The 15,984-nt window shown below is 34.8% G+C and overlaps 1 protein-coding gene across 10 annotated transcripts in view; it reads left to right on the top strand.

Moving 5' to 3' along the window:
- The window catches only part of LOC119790846 (protocadherin-15-like), a 308,278-nt gene that overhangs the window by 216,500 nt on the left and 75,794 nt on the right, over window positions 1–15,984 (top strand). For all 10 annotated transcript variants that reach the window (XM_038296569.1, XM_038296568.1, XM_038296570.1 and 7 more), the window contains 4 exons: window positions 2,356–2,484; window positions 8,039–8,344; window positions 11,159–11,389; window positions 15,228–15,344. In XM_038296569.1, coding sequence (XP_038152497.1) covers window positions 2,356–2,484; window positions 8,039–8,344; window positions 11,159–11,389; window positions 15,228–15,344 — 783 coding nt within the window. The remainder of the gene's footprint in view (window positions 1–2,355; window positions 2,485–8,038; window positions 8,345–11,158; window positions 11,390–15,227; window positions 15,345–15,984) is intronic.

The raw sequence follows: 15,984 nt of genomic DNA on the forward strand, positions 1-15,984 counted from the left end.
GCGGTGCAGTGGGGTTTAGGTTTACACAACTTATCAAAATACCAACAGAAATACTAATTTAAAACATAATTTTCAGATCTAACTTGAGACCTCTTAAAAATTGATGATAAAAGCAGTGTTTATGCTTTCCTTCCACGATGTAATGTTTAGTGTTAAATCAATATTTTAAAAAAAGCTTTTTGGATTTTTTGACTGTATAGAGTTTACTCCTAATAAATACTATAATTGCATCTGTATTGCAAAATGTATTTATGTGTGCATCATACAGACAGTGAAACCTCCAATAGAAAAACATGTTTTGGGTTGCACACCAAGATTAACAGCAGTCACTTACTAAAAATTGCTATGATGATTTACTTACTATATATGACTTACAGTTTTATGTGATAGGTACTACAAGAAAACTATCATATAATATTGATCTTCTGTTTTGTTTCACCATATATATATATATATATATATATATATATATATATATATATATATATATATATATATATATATATATATTTTATAGAGCAGCTAGAAAAAGCTTTCATATTCATATTATATACAACAGATGCTTGCCACAGTTACATTCACAATAATAAAACACTATTTTATTTAGAATGGGTTTACTTTTGAACCAAAATATTAACTTTTTTGATTATCATGGATATTCAGGAAAACAAATTAATAAATATACTTCTACTTCCCATTGGGGTATCAAAACCAAATATATGGCAAGATAGGAAGTTAGAAAACCACTGCAGCAACAGCCAAATCCACTGTGACTTTCATCCATTTTCTGTTACTTTGAAAAAGGAGGATCTGCTACCTTTGCATTACTGCATGAATCTATATTAAGCCATTTAAATCCTTCATTTCTTTTGCCCTGACCCTACTCTGGTGCATTATTGGACAGAACTAAAAACAGCCAGCCTAAAGCACACTTCCTTAATACCTTTTTTGTTGTTTTATGCCATGCAATCTAAAAACAAACAATACTACATTTGTGATCTACCCGGAGATTAAGATTGACAAAATGTTAACACGTGATCCTTTAGATGGCAGAAATCGCTTTGCTTGCTAAGGCTGCTAAACTTCGGGAAATGTAAACGATAGGTGTCACAGGTGGAATGCCTTTTATTATAGTAACATAATAGCTAGATTTACGCAAGGTGTAAATATGCATATAGACAGTTTGAATCAATTTCAAAGCAAATATATTAGACCCAGAAACAAAATAGATAGACAAGATTAGACTTTCATCTGAGTGAAATGGAAAAACAAATCACTTCAACTCAGAAGCTAGATCATGACCTGTTAAATCCCTGTGCAGTCATCCTTTAATACTGCCTCACTGCCGTAAACCTTACCAGGACGACAAACCAAGCAGCAGTAATTTATCGGGAGAACTGTAAATAATTTCACTTTGATTATAAAAAAGTACATTAAAATACAGTACACTGCATAAGAAATGCAAAATCTGACCGTCATTGCCTGCTAAATTAATTGATAATTGGAAAATAGAGGTATGTTTGTCTGGTTTGTAGACAACTCAACTTACCACATCTTGGAGGACCAGTATTTATATAAAACAGATATTTACACGTAGGTTCAACAAAGTCATTTGTATGGTGATTTGTCTAAATCGATCCTGGTTCATTCATTCAGATTCCTAATTAGTGTGGCCAGGATCAATAGGGCTTTCTTAAGGTTTCCTGTGGTCAAATGTAATATGGTACCTCGGATTATGTGTATTTTATTATACCTCAACATTTTCAATCACATTGTCATAAAAGATGTGCAAGTCCTTTCATGTCTGGGTTTGGGGGCATTTGATGTGCTTGTAAATTAGACATTTATTGAGGTGAATGGTGTCAAATTGCTCTTTCCAAAAGAACCTCCTACCTAAATATATTTGTCTGATTTTATTTTTCTTACCCATTTATCTAAAACTCCAAATGCCCTATAAACAGCCCATGAAAATCATTAAAACAATTATTAACTTAATTATTTATTAGGTTAGACAGCTTTAGATGCTTTTGATCTATCAAGATTCCAAGGTAAGTGTTTCTCTGTGTAGATAGAGCCTGTATAGCATTATATGAGATTGTCTATATAAACATATATGTATGTGTGTCAAAGTATTGCAGTGGTCAATACTTTAGCTGGTTTAGCTGATGTGTAATTGTGTATGCCTCAGCGAAAGTTGATGCTTGTCACATCTGACACAATATAGATGCAAGGCAGATACAGTGCAGTGATAGGGTTATTTTTTTATATTTTATATATATACTAATATTTCCGTCAAATAATCATTTTAAACAGAGACAACCTTTTGATCTTTGTTTTGTTTTCCTCCTGCTTTAGACGTCCACTGCTACTGTAAACATAGTGGTGACTGATGTCAACGATAACGACCCAAAATTTGAAGTCATCCTCAGCTCTAACTTTACTGTTAAAGAAGAGCAAGCTAATCTGTTTGTTGGACAAGTCAGAGTAAGTGAAAAGCTTCCTTATATTGTTTCCTCATTTTAAAGTCAATGCCTTTATATTTCAGCCACCATTGATTTCGGTTGTGGTTTTTTGCTGCATAGTCACATGTGTTCTTATGGCCACCACATAAGAGCTATGACTTAGTCATTGTTTTCTTGCTGATTTAAATTAACCTAATTTTACTCAACACAGTTGACCAGCAGCTGCCTCCCTGATGGCTGCCTTGGCTAAGCTCAGTATGCTGCAAAATTTTTCTAATTACTCATGTAGATTAAATTGACTGATTCTGACAGTGAATTAATCAGGAATAAAGATAGTTGACAGTGTCTGCCAATATATGCCTTATAATGCAGAAAAGGAATATAAACCAACCTACTGTGTTCTTATTTTTATTAAACTCACTGTTTACATTTACTCTACAGATTGTCTAATTTCTGTAACATTCTGGTACCTTTTTTTAAACTAAAACTCATAAGGAATTGGTTAAATAAGTTATGTTATAATCGGACCTGACATTAGTAATGTGTCCATGTTTTATTTCCCTCTATTCCATGGAAATGTAAACAGGCAGTCCAATACTGTAAGTTTCCCTACATTTTAGCCTTCGTCACTGTATTGTTTATATCTGTGAACATTATGAATTTATGATGTGTAAAAAAGACAACATAAAGAAACATTAATCAAGCTTTATGTTTGCAAGCAGCAAAGCCTTCTGAAGTCAGAAGTCACCAGTGTTTCCATGTCTACTGCTTTGGAAGCTTTCTGATTCAGCAACTCACCATCATGAGATGATACTCTGGCTTAATAGAAAAGCCAGAGTATGATTTTTACTGAGTTTGTAAATTCGTAGGCTGCGTTTCAGCTTGCTGAAGCAGATTAGTAAATGTGAGGAGATACATTTATCTGAAAAGCTAAATTCATTGTAAACTGTATGGATATTCACTCAACACACACCCACACACACATACAGACCTGTGTCTCTATTCACATTCAATTGACTTCCGTTCATTTCTAAACCATTTCTTTAGCCTGACCGTGACCCTAACCCTAACCATTACGGGTTCATACCTAACCCTAACCTAAACTCAGTTCACAGCTTAGTCTTAACCTAACACTTAAGCGTGAAAAAGCATTTTTATCTATGGGGACCAGACATTGGCACTCGGTCCCCACGATGTGCTAAGATTTATGGAAAATTATCCCCACCATGTAATAAAAGCGCACACACACACACACATATATATATATATATATATACATACTGTATATATATATATATATATATATATATATATATATATATATATATATATATATATATATATATCAGAAAATAAAATAGAAAATGACTTTATGGTCCCACAATAGGGATATTGTGGTGTTACAGCAGCAAAAGATTATAACAAAACTAATACAAATTTGCACATTAAAAAGTGTAATATAAAAATAACATATTTACATTGTTTTTACAATATAAATACCATATGGGATAACCCCTTATGGAAGCCTGTGTCTCAGTGAGTTTATTTATACCCTAATACATTGACAAAGCTATGAGAGGGAGTGTCAAAAGGGACAAAAGCCTCAACCAACATGTACAGTACTGTATATGAACCAAAGGGAAAATTCCAATGCAGTAGTCAACAGCTGCATCCATAAGTAAAAGCAGTTTAAGAGAGCTGATTTAATGGGTTAAATCATCTTAAAAATAAACTGCCCATAAGGCCATCTTAAATAAGCAGGGACACAAGGAGTCTTGCTCAATTTACAATAAAATGTATGCATTATTACAGGGATAAAAATATATTTTTGATTTTTAAGTCTTCTCTTAACCTTTTTAAACCTGGAATTAGGTCCATTAGCTCACCTCAACCCATCAACAAATGCATAATCAGTTTCATCTGTATGTCAGGTAAAATTGACTTTTTAAGTTTAATCCATGTGTTGGTATATTTATAAAGGATATGGGAAATTGAGCACAACAACATGAACCACTCTTATTTCTCTTTCTGCCTTGAATTTATTTTTAGTTTATCTGCTTGAGGTAATACTTTCATGATAGAGTGACATGGCTTCAGAGAGAGAGGCCATTTTTTAATGCAGGGAGCTCAGATTAGCATTTTAAGACCTCATGCTCACTGCACAGCATTCAAAGAGACCATTCCCCTTCAAATTTTAAATAATCTTGACTTGGAGACTTAATTTGTGAAGTGTGTCATTTTTGTGAAATTTTTGTATCATCCCCTTAGATACGCAGGGCACAGAGATGGCTATTCCATATAATGTTGAACACACCTGAACCGGTCAACAATTGCTAAAAGCTGTGAAGCTTGATATGGTGCATTGTGTTTGAAGTACTATTATATAAATACCAAGCATTTCTCTCTGTTTCATCATACTTTTATGATAAGCTGAGAATTGATCAGTTTCTGCTAACTGCATTTCCTCCCGAATAACATCTGAGAGATGAACCTCTTCTGTCTTGCTATACTAATTTTGCTCCTCTCCAAAAACAGTAGCCTGCAGCTCCTAATTGCACATCATGTTAAGCAACTATCCAAGTGACATAAATGCAAGTAGATGAGAAGCAGAGCCATGAAGGAAAGCTACTATTTGTATAGATTCATGCAGTTTCCTTTTAAATCTGATGTCATGGTAAAATCAGCTCATTTTTTCTGATGCTGGCTCGAATACACCTGCAGGCTGGGAGACATAATGGAGGCAGCCACACAGCTCCAAGCAGCTGCCATTGGTTTGGATGACTGGAGTCTAAATACATAATGCTCTTAAGTAGCTTAATGCTAGCCTTAAAGTGCTTTGGATTATCGTGACAGTAATTGGAACCAGTTCCCACCTGTTCTTTTTTTACACACACTCCATTAGATTAGTAACAATTTGGCTATCGTAAGTGACAGTGGGTTTTCTGGAACTGACAATTCATGCAAAATTTAAAATCATTTTCTATGCTCTCAGCAGGAGAGCCGTAAACTCAGCAATGCTGACAACCGGGGAGATATTCAAGAGAGCTTGTGTCAGAGACATCATAAAGGCATCAAAATTATGGCATCAAATCCCATAGTTGTTAGGATTATGAGCATTGCTTGCATTGCATGTTGTTTACTTGATATACTTAATTCAATTATTGAAACTGAGTCTCACATCACTAGATATCTGTGGAAGTGCATATCCTACAGTGACCTTGTATAATAACCTTACCCACAGCTCCCCTTCCTAAAAGATTTAAAAATCAGACAGAAGTTTGTATCTATTACTATATGGTCCTTGGCCAGTTTAACATTTAAAAAGTGTAATAATATTGTGATGGAATAGCACGTTTAACTGTGTTATATTATTATTGACACAAAACGTTGAACCAAAGCTTTGTAATATAAAGCAAAACAAAGAACAACAAAAAATATGTCAACTGTTTAACCGAAATACTGTAAATGTGAATAAAATTATTACAGTTATATCAAAACAGTTTTTTTTAGGGGAGGAAGTTTTGTCACAGCTTTCAAAGAGAAGTACAAGCAAATCATATTAGGTGCTTAGTTGAAAGGGATAGTTGTAGGGTAGTAATCAGTAAGGTTATGCTTATCTAAATGTCTCTGCTAGATCCCTCATAGAATCGTAATTATACTTTTTTTAAACATGGCTATCTTAAGGTTAATACACACTGTTTAATGTTTAATAAAATCACAAGTAATGAAAAATCTCAGGATTTGCTACCTTAATATGATTATGCAGTAAAATGCTTGCCTCTCTCAGCTATCCCTGACTGTTATCTTATAAAAAACAAAAACAAACAGAAAATACAGTGAGTGGAGATCTACCTTCTCCTACAAACTGTTTATCTTTCAGGGTTAATAAGGTTTCAAAAACTGCATTAATATTATGGTGAAAAACAATGTTATCGTTTCTTTTTACTGTATTTGCATCATCAATCTCTGTTTAATGCAAAAACCCTGTAAGTACTGTATCTTCTCAGTGGAATGGGTTTTTTTAGTGAGCTAAGAATGTATGCAGCTTATTTGTCTGTCCAGCGGTGATGGATGCACAGTGGTTTGTTAAAGGCCCAACTCCTGTCATTCTGTAGGTTGAGAGAGGTCAGTCTGCACAAACTGTTGCTAAGGCAGAACTGTGTAGAGTTTTCATGTGGTGACTATGTTTTTTTTTTTCCTTAGGCTTTCATTTAGATCATTTCAAAGATCTAAATTTGTGTTTCATACAAAAATGGAAAAAGTTGGCTTTGTGCAGCAAGATGTGAGGGAGGTACCCAAGCATATTGTTCCACTGGCCCTTTCTCTGACATCTCATTAAAGGGACCGAAAACCTTTGGAATGGAACGATGTACAATACATAGGAGAAGCAGCAGGGCCACTCTCCTTTTCTTTTTACTGCGCATCAAAGCAACAGTTTTTTGTTCATCAAAGATCCCAGAAACATGTACTTTCATGATATAAATATATTTGGTTCGAAATCAAATATGTTTAAGTTCTTACAAAGCAGTAAGGATTCGATATTCAAGTCAAACAAGGCCTCTCTTGGAGTGGGGTAAATGATAAAGAGAATAAAGCACATGTCAGAGATAAAAGGTATCACAACTCTGCTTATCCAGTTTCCTCGTTCTCTCAGGTTTTCTTATCTTTTTCTTAGATTCTTTGCCAACTCCAGTCAAAGTGATTTTTTTTTATCAATTCCTTTTCCATACTAAATACACCAGGTACTTTTTGCTTACTTTGCAAAAGTATAAAGAATCTGTTCACTGGGGAGAAAAAGGATAAAAAAAAGATATGTACAAAAGAAATATTTAGAATTAAAGATTGAGAAAATAATAACATTGTAAATCATCCAAGTTCCTCTGCATAACCACAGTTGCTATTAATGTGGATTCATCCTTACATTTCTTTGACTTATATATTTTTATTTGAATTTATTCTTTATCTAATGTGTAATTTAAAAATGTTTGTTTTAAATTAGTTTCTGTTTCTGTATATGGAAAAAATATTGTTTTCTTTTGCCTGGCAAATGGCACAAATTCACGAGTTTCAAAATCAAGAGAAGTACGACTCAAACATGGGAATTGTTTTGGCTCGGCTGCATGATGAGCTTAAGGGGCTTTGTAATTGAAAGCTTTGTAAATATGCAAGGCCTCTAGACACTGCCAAGCTCAAAGAAGTCATGTAATAAATCAAACCTAAAACTAGTTGCCGTTTCCATAAGATGAAATATGTGTTCGGCTCTAAAGTCATAATCTGGTATTCATCTGCTATTTCTTCTGTAACAAGTTCTTACAAATTAATAAGCAATGTCCACTGTTTATGAGTTAAGACAGCTTTAACAAGAAATCAAAGTTATTTCAGGGATGTGCAAGAACAAAAATGTCAATTAGATTGTATAAAATGGTCTAAATAAGACCAGCCTCCTTACTTTAGGGTGCTGTCAGTATTAAGTTGTAGTTTCTTGAAAACAGTTGCAACCATTTGTTGACATGAAGCGTCCCAAACTAAAGTCAAGTCCTTTCAGTAAAACATTGTTTTATTTTCTCTCCCTGTAGGCCACTGATCCAGATGCTGGAGCCAACGGTCAGGTTTTCTACAGAATTGTCAATCATCCGGATTTGTTTCTGATCAGTGCCAACGGAAGCATCTACACAAGACAGCCTCTTGACAGGGAGTTAAGGAATGAATATAACCTGGTGATTGAGGCCTCAGATGGGGCGGTAGACCCTAGAAGAACCACCCTGACACTATTAGTCCAGGTTCTGGATATTGATGACAACAGCCCAGTCTTCTCACAGCAAGACTATGTGGTGAATGTACCTGAGAACACCCCTGTCGGGACTGTAGTTCTGAAACTAAGTGTAAGTTTTCATGGTCAAAGTCACTGTTTTTTTTTTCTCTTGGATCTTGCTCTAGCATTTAGGTTTGTCACTCAGTGTTAGAAAAGTAAAGTTATTCCAAAGGGTAACATTTTTCCCTACCAAAATACAGTGTTCTTTGAGAGACACACGTTTTCTCTAACCAAAGTCAAATTTTTGACAGAACAAGTCCTAAAGCTGTTATTCATGAAGCAGTTGAGGCACATGATGAAGCACATCATACTTCAGTAGTTTGATCTATCTTCGCTGGCAAATATCACCATTGTTCAAACCCCCCACCCCGCCCCAAAAAATAAAATCTGGCGTAAACACCGTGAAATATCAATGCAATCCTTGCTCTGAACTGAGGAATAGAAAAAAAAAACATATGCATGTAGAGCAAACATTAGCAGGGGGGGAAAGTAATTGCTGGCATATTGTGAGTGACATCTTCTTGATAGAGATACAGCAGAAGGTGGGGAGAGGAAGAAGATGATGAAGGTAAAGAAGATGAGGGGTTTGAGTGACAGTGGCAGTGTGACACTATCATAAACTATACAGCAACATCTCAACTCTAAGCCAACACCGGTGGCAGGTTAGATATTTGCAGGGCAACTGGCAAACCAACAAGACTCAGGCATAGACTGGATTTATATAAGCAGTAGCAATATGTTTTTAAACTGATGTAAAGGTGTTTGGAGGCTTATATAAAATGTATGTACAAATAGTATTTAGTTATATATGTTTTAGCATCATGTATGTTTCTTTTAAGTTGCTTCCTTTTGAAAATGGTTTCCAACTTTTTGTGGAAATTAATGGCAAACCCTTCAATTGGCTTTGATTAGACTAAATATCAGGGTTTCTGCCTAGAAAATAGTTCATTTTATTTTTAAAAAAGTACGATTATTTAAATTTCTTTCTAAAAAAAACTTTAAAATCTTCCTTCAAATTTCTATCTTAGCTTCCTCATCACCTGAACAGCTTTTCTGTTCCTGCTAATAAAAGGATCCATCATTTGACGAGAGGAATCTCTTATCTATGCTTTTTTTTGTCCCTAAAATGGTTTATTTCAAACTGTAAACAGGTCTTCCTGTGCAAGTGTATTGCATTCATGAAAGGAAAAAAAGTCAGACAACTTATCTCATAATTACAAGATCAGTATATCATATTTATGAGATCTTTTATCATAATTACGAGATATGATCCAATAATGACGAGATCTCGTCTATATATTTCGTCATGATTACTTGAGCCAATAATGAAGTATCTCTCAGAAAACTAGTCTTCATGATTACTTCTTAAAAATATCTGCATCTGTTTAACTGCACAGTTCTCTGTACCCAGGTCTGACCTGATATGCATTGGAATTCCAAATTCCACATCTCATGCTGGTTTAAATGCTCCTGCAGGAACAGTGCTACTTTCAGCAAGTCGGAGTATAATGGGCTTTTATCAATTCTAAGGACTTACTGCACAAACTAAAGCTAATTCTATCCACATTGAGGAAACTCAGTGTCGCTTCCCAGTGTTGCATACCTAAAAGGAAATAAAAGCATATTAAATCTGTCAACCCACTCATTGTTCACGTTTCATGTAGCGTAGCTCAGCAATGACTGTCCTTCCTGATCTCCTAAATCTGACATATCTCATAATTATGACATTTCTGACAGTATCTCTTAATGATGAGATCTTTTCTCATCATTACGAGGTACTGATCTCGTAATTATAAGATTAGCTGTCAGATTTTTTTTTTCTTTTTTGAATGCAATACGCTTCCATAGCTTCCTATACCTTCCTTTACCTTTCTTTTTATCGTTCTTTTATAATTGCCAGGTTGGTGGTGTGCCAAGCTAATAGTTGTCCTGTAGACAGGTTATTCTGCTGAAGATGTACAGCTCCTCCAGGTGTGTCATTGGCCTCCTGGCAACTCCTACAATTAAGGCTGTGCCTGTTGAACCTGTCAGTTTGAATGCAATACTAGTTGCACCGAATGTTCTTTAAGTTTTTCAGAGTAAAGAGTGATAAATAGGAATTCATGGGACATTTTTCCCTTTTTTAAATTAATATTTAATTTCAAAAGTCATCTATGTATTTTCTTTTACCTCTTTCTTTCAAATCATTGACTACTATGTGGTGGCCTTTCACATGAAACACCCCAAAAGTATATTGACACTTATGAAAAAGGTCAAGGGATAAGAACATTTGTTGCATTCAGCTGTATATATTCTTGAATCTGTTATATCTAAATTCATTTTTTCCTTTTTTTTATGTTAAACATTTATAATATCCTGATTCCTTTACATGTATGATCCCTATATAAATATCCAATGCCGTAGTAATGTGTTACTTTTTGCGGACCACCCCCAAAAATGTCATTATAGAATTTTTTCTTATACTACTCTTTATTATACATACATAGTTTTATAATTCTCAAAGAATGTATTTGACTGGTTGCTCAAGCATTTATGTTGTTACCTGTCTAAATAAACTTATAGTCTGAAAAAACAGTGTCAATAATTCAGATGTTCCCTTGGTTATAATAACTCTGGTCTCTGCAGGCTTAATCTCATAGGATATTGGATTAGTCATTGGAAATCATACCTACTCTGGGATTTGGGATTTCACTCAGTGAACTTCAGTATTTCTCAGTGGCTTAATTTAATGACAATCTGATTAAGGAATGATTAGGATAACCCCCAGAGCTTAACTTCAAAATTAAAACAAAACCCTCTCCCTTTCAACATCTGCTTTTTTGCCCATATATCTCCTGTGTTCTACAGTACTATATCCCCTGCATCTCTTCTTTTTTTCTTGCAGGCTGTGGACGCTGATGTCTTCTCCAATGTCACATACCGCATCAAGACTGAGTCGGCCAGGCAGTTGTTCTCTCTTAACCCTATCACTGGGGAGCTAGCTGTGCTGCAGACCCTGGACTTCGAGGGCCTGGCAGCTATGGGAATGGGGGCTTCATACACTTTCCAGGTAGAAGCTGTCGACCAAGGAGGACTAATGCCGCCGGGACAGGCTACAGTCACAATTCGCATCACAGTAAGAGACTAAAAACTGTCAGAGGTGCATTACCTCTCGTAGTGTTATCACCCACCCTCCCCCTCTTTCCTCCTCATTGTTGCTCTGGAGATGCAGCCTTGATAAGAGACTATGCAGTAAGTCATTAGCAGGATTGTGCAATAGTAATATCTTTCAAAGGGCGCAACACAGACACCATAATACAAAAGTGAATTGAAAACATTACACTACTGCAACTGCGCTGTCGTTATAAAATGTCACTCACTGCAATGTATGATTGAATAACCTTTGTTAACACATTTTTTCCCTCCTGACCTGCTCACCCATACTTCTAGACCTCAAAAAGAGCTCTGATGGTTTGGTGCTTCTGCCTCACATGCACCGTTATTCACATGCTGAATGACTCATTAACTTAGTGACAGCAATTATGCTGGGCTCTACAGGAGCTTGTCTTTCCTTTACAGCATTTTATAAACTGAGCAAACAAAAGGGCAGTGTAGTGAGAGTGTGCAAGTTTATTTAATGTGTATTTTCTCTCTTGATTAATTCTTTAAAGTGTGAGCACATTTATTTCTTTTCACAAATTCAGTCTACCTTCTTCAGGTTTTCAAAATTAGGTTGTCAGTATTGCATCAGATGATTCTTTTTTTCAAGCAGGATGTCTGATTAGGTGAAGGGGTGGCAGTGTCGTTGATACCAAACCAATTTCTGCCATTTGAAATGACAGTAGAAAGGAATGAGTCTAATGGATTCAATTTAGCCTCTAGGGGACTAAAGATGGAGTTGATTCTACGGATTTTACTTCCTTTTTCATATAACACCTCAAGAGAGTTATTTGAAGTAATTTTCCTATCTGTTCTTTTATGCTGTTGATGTTATCTATTTTATTGCATTGCTAGGTGAGATGGATTTGTTGTCAGAATTGTGTTGCTGTTCTCAATGAGTCTTTTAAATTCCTTTCAGTGCACTATCTGTCCCCCAAAAAAATGTTGGGGATTATGTATGTACAGAGTTGTGATCAATGTAGTGCATGCAAATCGGAGATAAACACTTATTCCACCATAAACAGATCTTGCTTAAATAGCGAGCTTTTTTGTTCAAAAGATAATCTTGATCATGGATTTTTTGCTGCCAAAAAACAAAAACTGCATAAAGATCAAAGGGAAAGACTATTGCCCATGGCTCTGCCTCATAAGTAGAGAATATCTAAACAACAGAAATGAAATCTATTTATTCTATAAGTTTAATTATTTCTTAGAGATGTTTGAGTTGCTTCCTGATTGTTCTTTTTTTTTGCATAGCTAATTAAGTGTGTTTTACAAGATGTTTTCCTAACTCTTTATGTAGTGTTATGCTAAGGCTTACACACACACACACACATATATACATATATATATATATATATATATATATATATATATATATATATATATATATATATATATATATATATATATATATATATATATATATATATATATATACATATATATATATATATATATATATATATAATCAGGTCTCTAATACCTACTGAACTCTTGTAACTTTTAAGATTTGTTACTTTCAAATAAAACTTGTAAACCTTTCATGTAAACCTTTAGCTATTCAGTATAGTATCAGGAAAAAAAATTTCAAGTAGGTTTTGCATTTTTAATTGTGAAATAATTTAGGTCCTAGAAATCTTTTACCAAGCAATTACTAAATATAAATTTCAATATCTCTGGTTGGGTTGTTGAAGGTTTTTTTTCTTTTTTTACAATGAAACTATTTACAAAAGAGCGAGAGGTGAAGTTGATCTGCTGCACGCAGGTACTGATTAAAAATGATGCCATTATTCAGGATGGAAAATAATAACCTAAAATGAATGTATGAAGAAGCTTCCTAATTGAATTAGAAAGCTGTTATTTGTTTCTAGGCTGCATGCCCAGGGAAAAACTGTAGATATGCAAATTGCTTCCATCTCATCCTTATTGCTGCAATGTTAGACCCTTGATCTTCTTCAAACTGTCTTGATTTTACAGCTTCACTTTTAGAAAACACTTACTGCCACATACTGACATATTTTCTTACTTAAAATGTCCAACCTGCCAAATAAAGACGACATTGGTTCCTCTGGGTTATTTTTATTTATGTAAAACAGTCAGATTATTAATCTGTGTTAATCATTGCATCATTTTAACACATGCTAGTAAGAATAAAACCTTGATTTTCACTCTCTTTAATCTTTAAGTAATATAGTCACAGAATATATTGGGTATTACTCCTAGACTGGTAAACAATTATCTAACTTTTCTGTAACAATTTTTTTTTTCTCACTGGTTATTAACAATTGTATTGTTTAATAAAAAAATATTGGTTATGGACTTCATCTAGTATGAATTACGGAAGAACGTGTATTATTTAAATTTAGATATTATAATATATGTTCTGAATCAGAAGCTAGAAAGCGTAGAGTTCAGACATCTGACAAGCAGCTCATTTCTTTCAAAAAGTTAAGTAATACTTAGAAAAAAATCTCGAAACTGGATTATGGTCCAGCTTCTGAAAAAAAGGTAATATGTTCTAGGCTGTGTTACAAAACACCTGTGATCAAATTAACTTACAAACAAACCAATACCATCAAAAACTTTCTCTTCTTGACATAGGAAAGAGTGAAGTTCGGTTTCTCTGGAGTGAATTTCTTTAAAATGCTTGATTTACATCAATAGGTTGTGAGAAAAAAATATCAGTAGTTCCTGTTTTTCTCAAACGGAATATGTAAAATATTTTGGTCCATGGGAGACCCGTACTGAGAGCCCCTATGCTGATGTTAGCCCCTAAACGTATATAAAAAAACAAAGTTTCGTACGAAAGGAAACAAAGTCTGGCCAGAAATGTAAGAGCACTGGTTTATTCAAAGAATGAACTAACCAGCAGACAATGTCACAGAGGTAGCAACCTTTGAAATTAATATTAACTAGCTAACATATTGATTTATTGGCATATTTTACCTTGTCATCATTTAACTAACCAGACTTATTTCCAAACAATGTTACACAACTTAGATGGATTGTTTGGGAAAAAAAGTTTTTTGCTTCTTGCCGCCTGGTTTGCTAAACATCCTGATGCTCACGTTCAGCTCAGCATCACGTCTCATTTCAATCTTCTGCCTTAACATATGTAAGCTTATGGTGCTTTCAAAGACAGCTCAGAAAAATAATTTACTGCATACTTATAATGGATTTCACTGTTTTAATGGCTAAAAGAATTGCAGGAGACAGATATGAAAAGTGTGGGGGACTTGTCCCACATGAACCCCGAGACCATTACACGCAGGCATATATCCCCAACAAGCTTACTTTTTTTCCCTCACTGAATAATCTGGAGATTAGCGGGAGAAACTGAAATTACTCGGCGGGAGATACCATTAAAAATCGTGAGTCTCCCGCATAAATCGGGAGAGTTGGCAAGTGTGGAACACTGTACAGTTATAAGCGCTCCTTTAGCTTTGAGTATGGGAATCATTTTTCAGCATGACACGGATGCTGCTTACTAAGGAACTAGGGCTGAAAGAGACAAAGCAAAAAAAAAAAAAATCACTTTCGAAGACATAACTGCTGCAAATATGGACCATCCTCACATAAAGCATGATTCAAATATGAGAAATGTGGGTGTAACATCCCCTTATCCCCCATTGTTGCAACACCGATGCCCACATACACTGTGTAATTAAAAACTTAGAATATTTAGTAGGCTGTCGGCACTGGACTCACCTAAAATTACTTAGTTTAATTGACGTAGGTTTTACGATAATGCTTCATGTACATACTATTTTTCTATTTTCATTTCCAATGCCTTTTATCATTTTCTATTTCAGGACATGAATGACTTCTCACCCATCTTCACTCAAGAACTGTACAAGGGCTTGGTGGCACCCAATGCAGACAAAGGAACAGTCATCACAACCGTTTTTGCTGAGGACCAAGACCCACCAGTGAGTTCAGCCCACAGAATAACTCAGATTGCATCTGTATTTTTTATTTACATCCCTTGCATTGATTTTAGTTGAAATACAGGAAGGGAAATTATTCCTTGCATTTGCTTGTTGCTGTCAGAAATGAATCATTTTCAATTAGAATATGTTACATAAACCATTTTCAGGATTTGCTCCAAACTGCAATCCTCTTATTGGAAATTCATGTCAGTGTGTATCTTAACTTTGCTCTGTTCAAACTGCAAAAAGATCTTCTGGTGCATCTTTACTTCTATGAGTCATCCACTGATTCTGAGAGTGCTCAGTGCCGTGACATTCGCCTAAAATGTTTTCAGAGGCCATATCAGTCTAAATATCTAACCTTTAAACTTGTTTATTTGTGGCTTTTCCAATGTTAAAAAATAAGAAAGAAAATGCCTCTTCTGCTTTGAGTCAGGGTTTTTTTTTTATGTAGTTTTGCATGACTGGACTCTGATGTTATTAGTTGCCCTCCTGCTGGTTGGTTCTTGCCAAGCCTGAATAAGCCTGTATTCTCTCTGCTGCACATGAATACTAAGGGAAATGGATGGTTGTCAGTTCTAGCTGTAGGTGGTAGAACATCTCTACAATGTCACTCTGGCTGTTGTTCATCTGCTTTATC

This window comes from Cyprinodon tularosa, unplaced genomic scaffold (assembly GCF_016077235.1).
Source record: "Cyprinodon tularosa strain WSP-4 unplaced genomic scaffold, ASM1607723v1 ctg372, whole genome shotgun sequence".
NCBI classification, from domain to species: domain Eukaryota; kingdom Metazoa; phylum Chordata; class Actinopteri; order Cyprinodontiformes; family Cyprinodontidae; genus Cyprinodon; species Cyprinodon tularosa.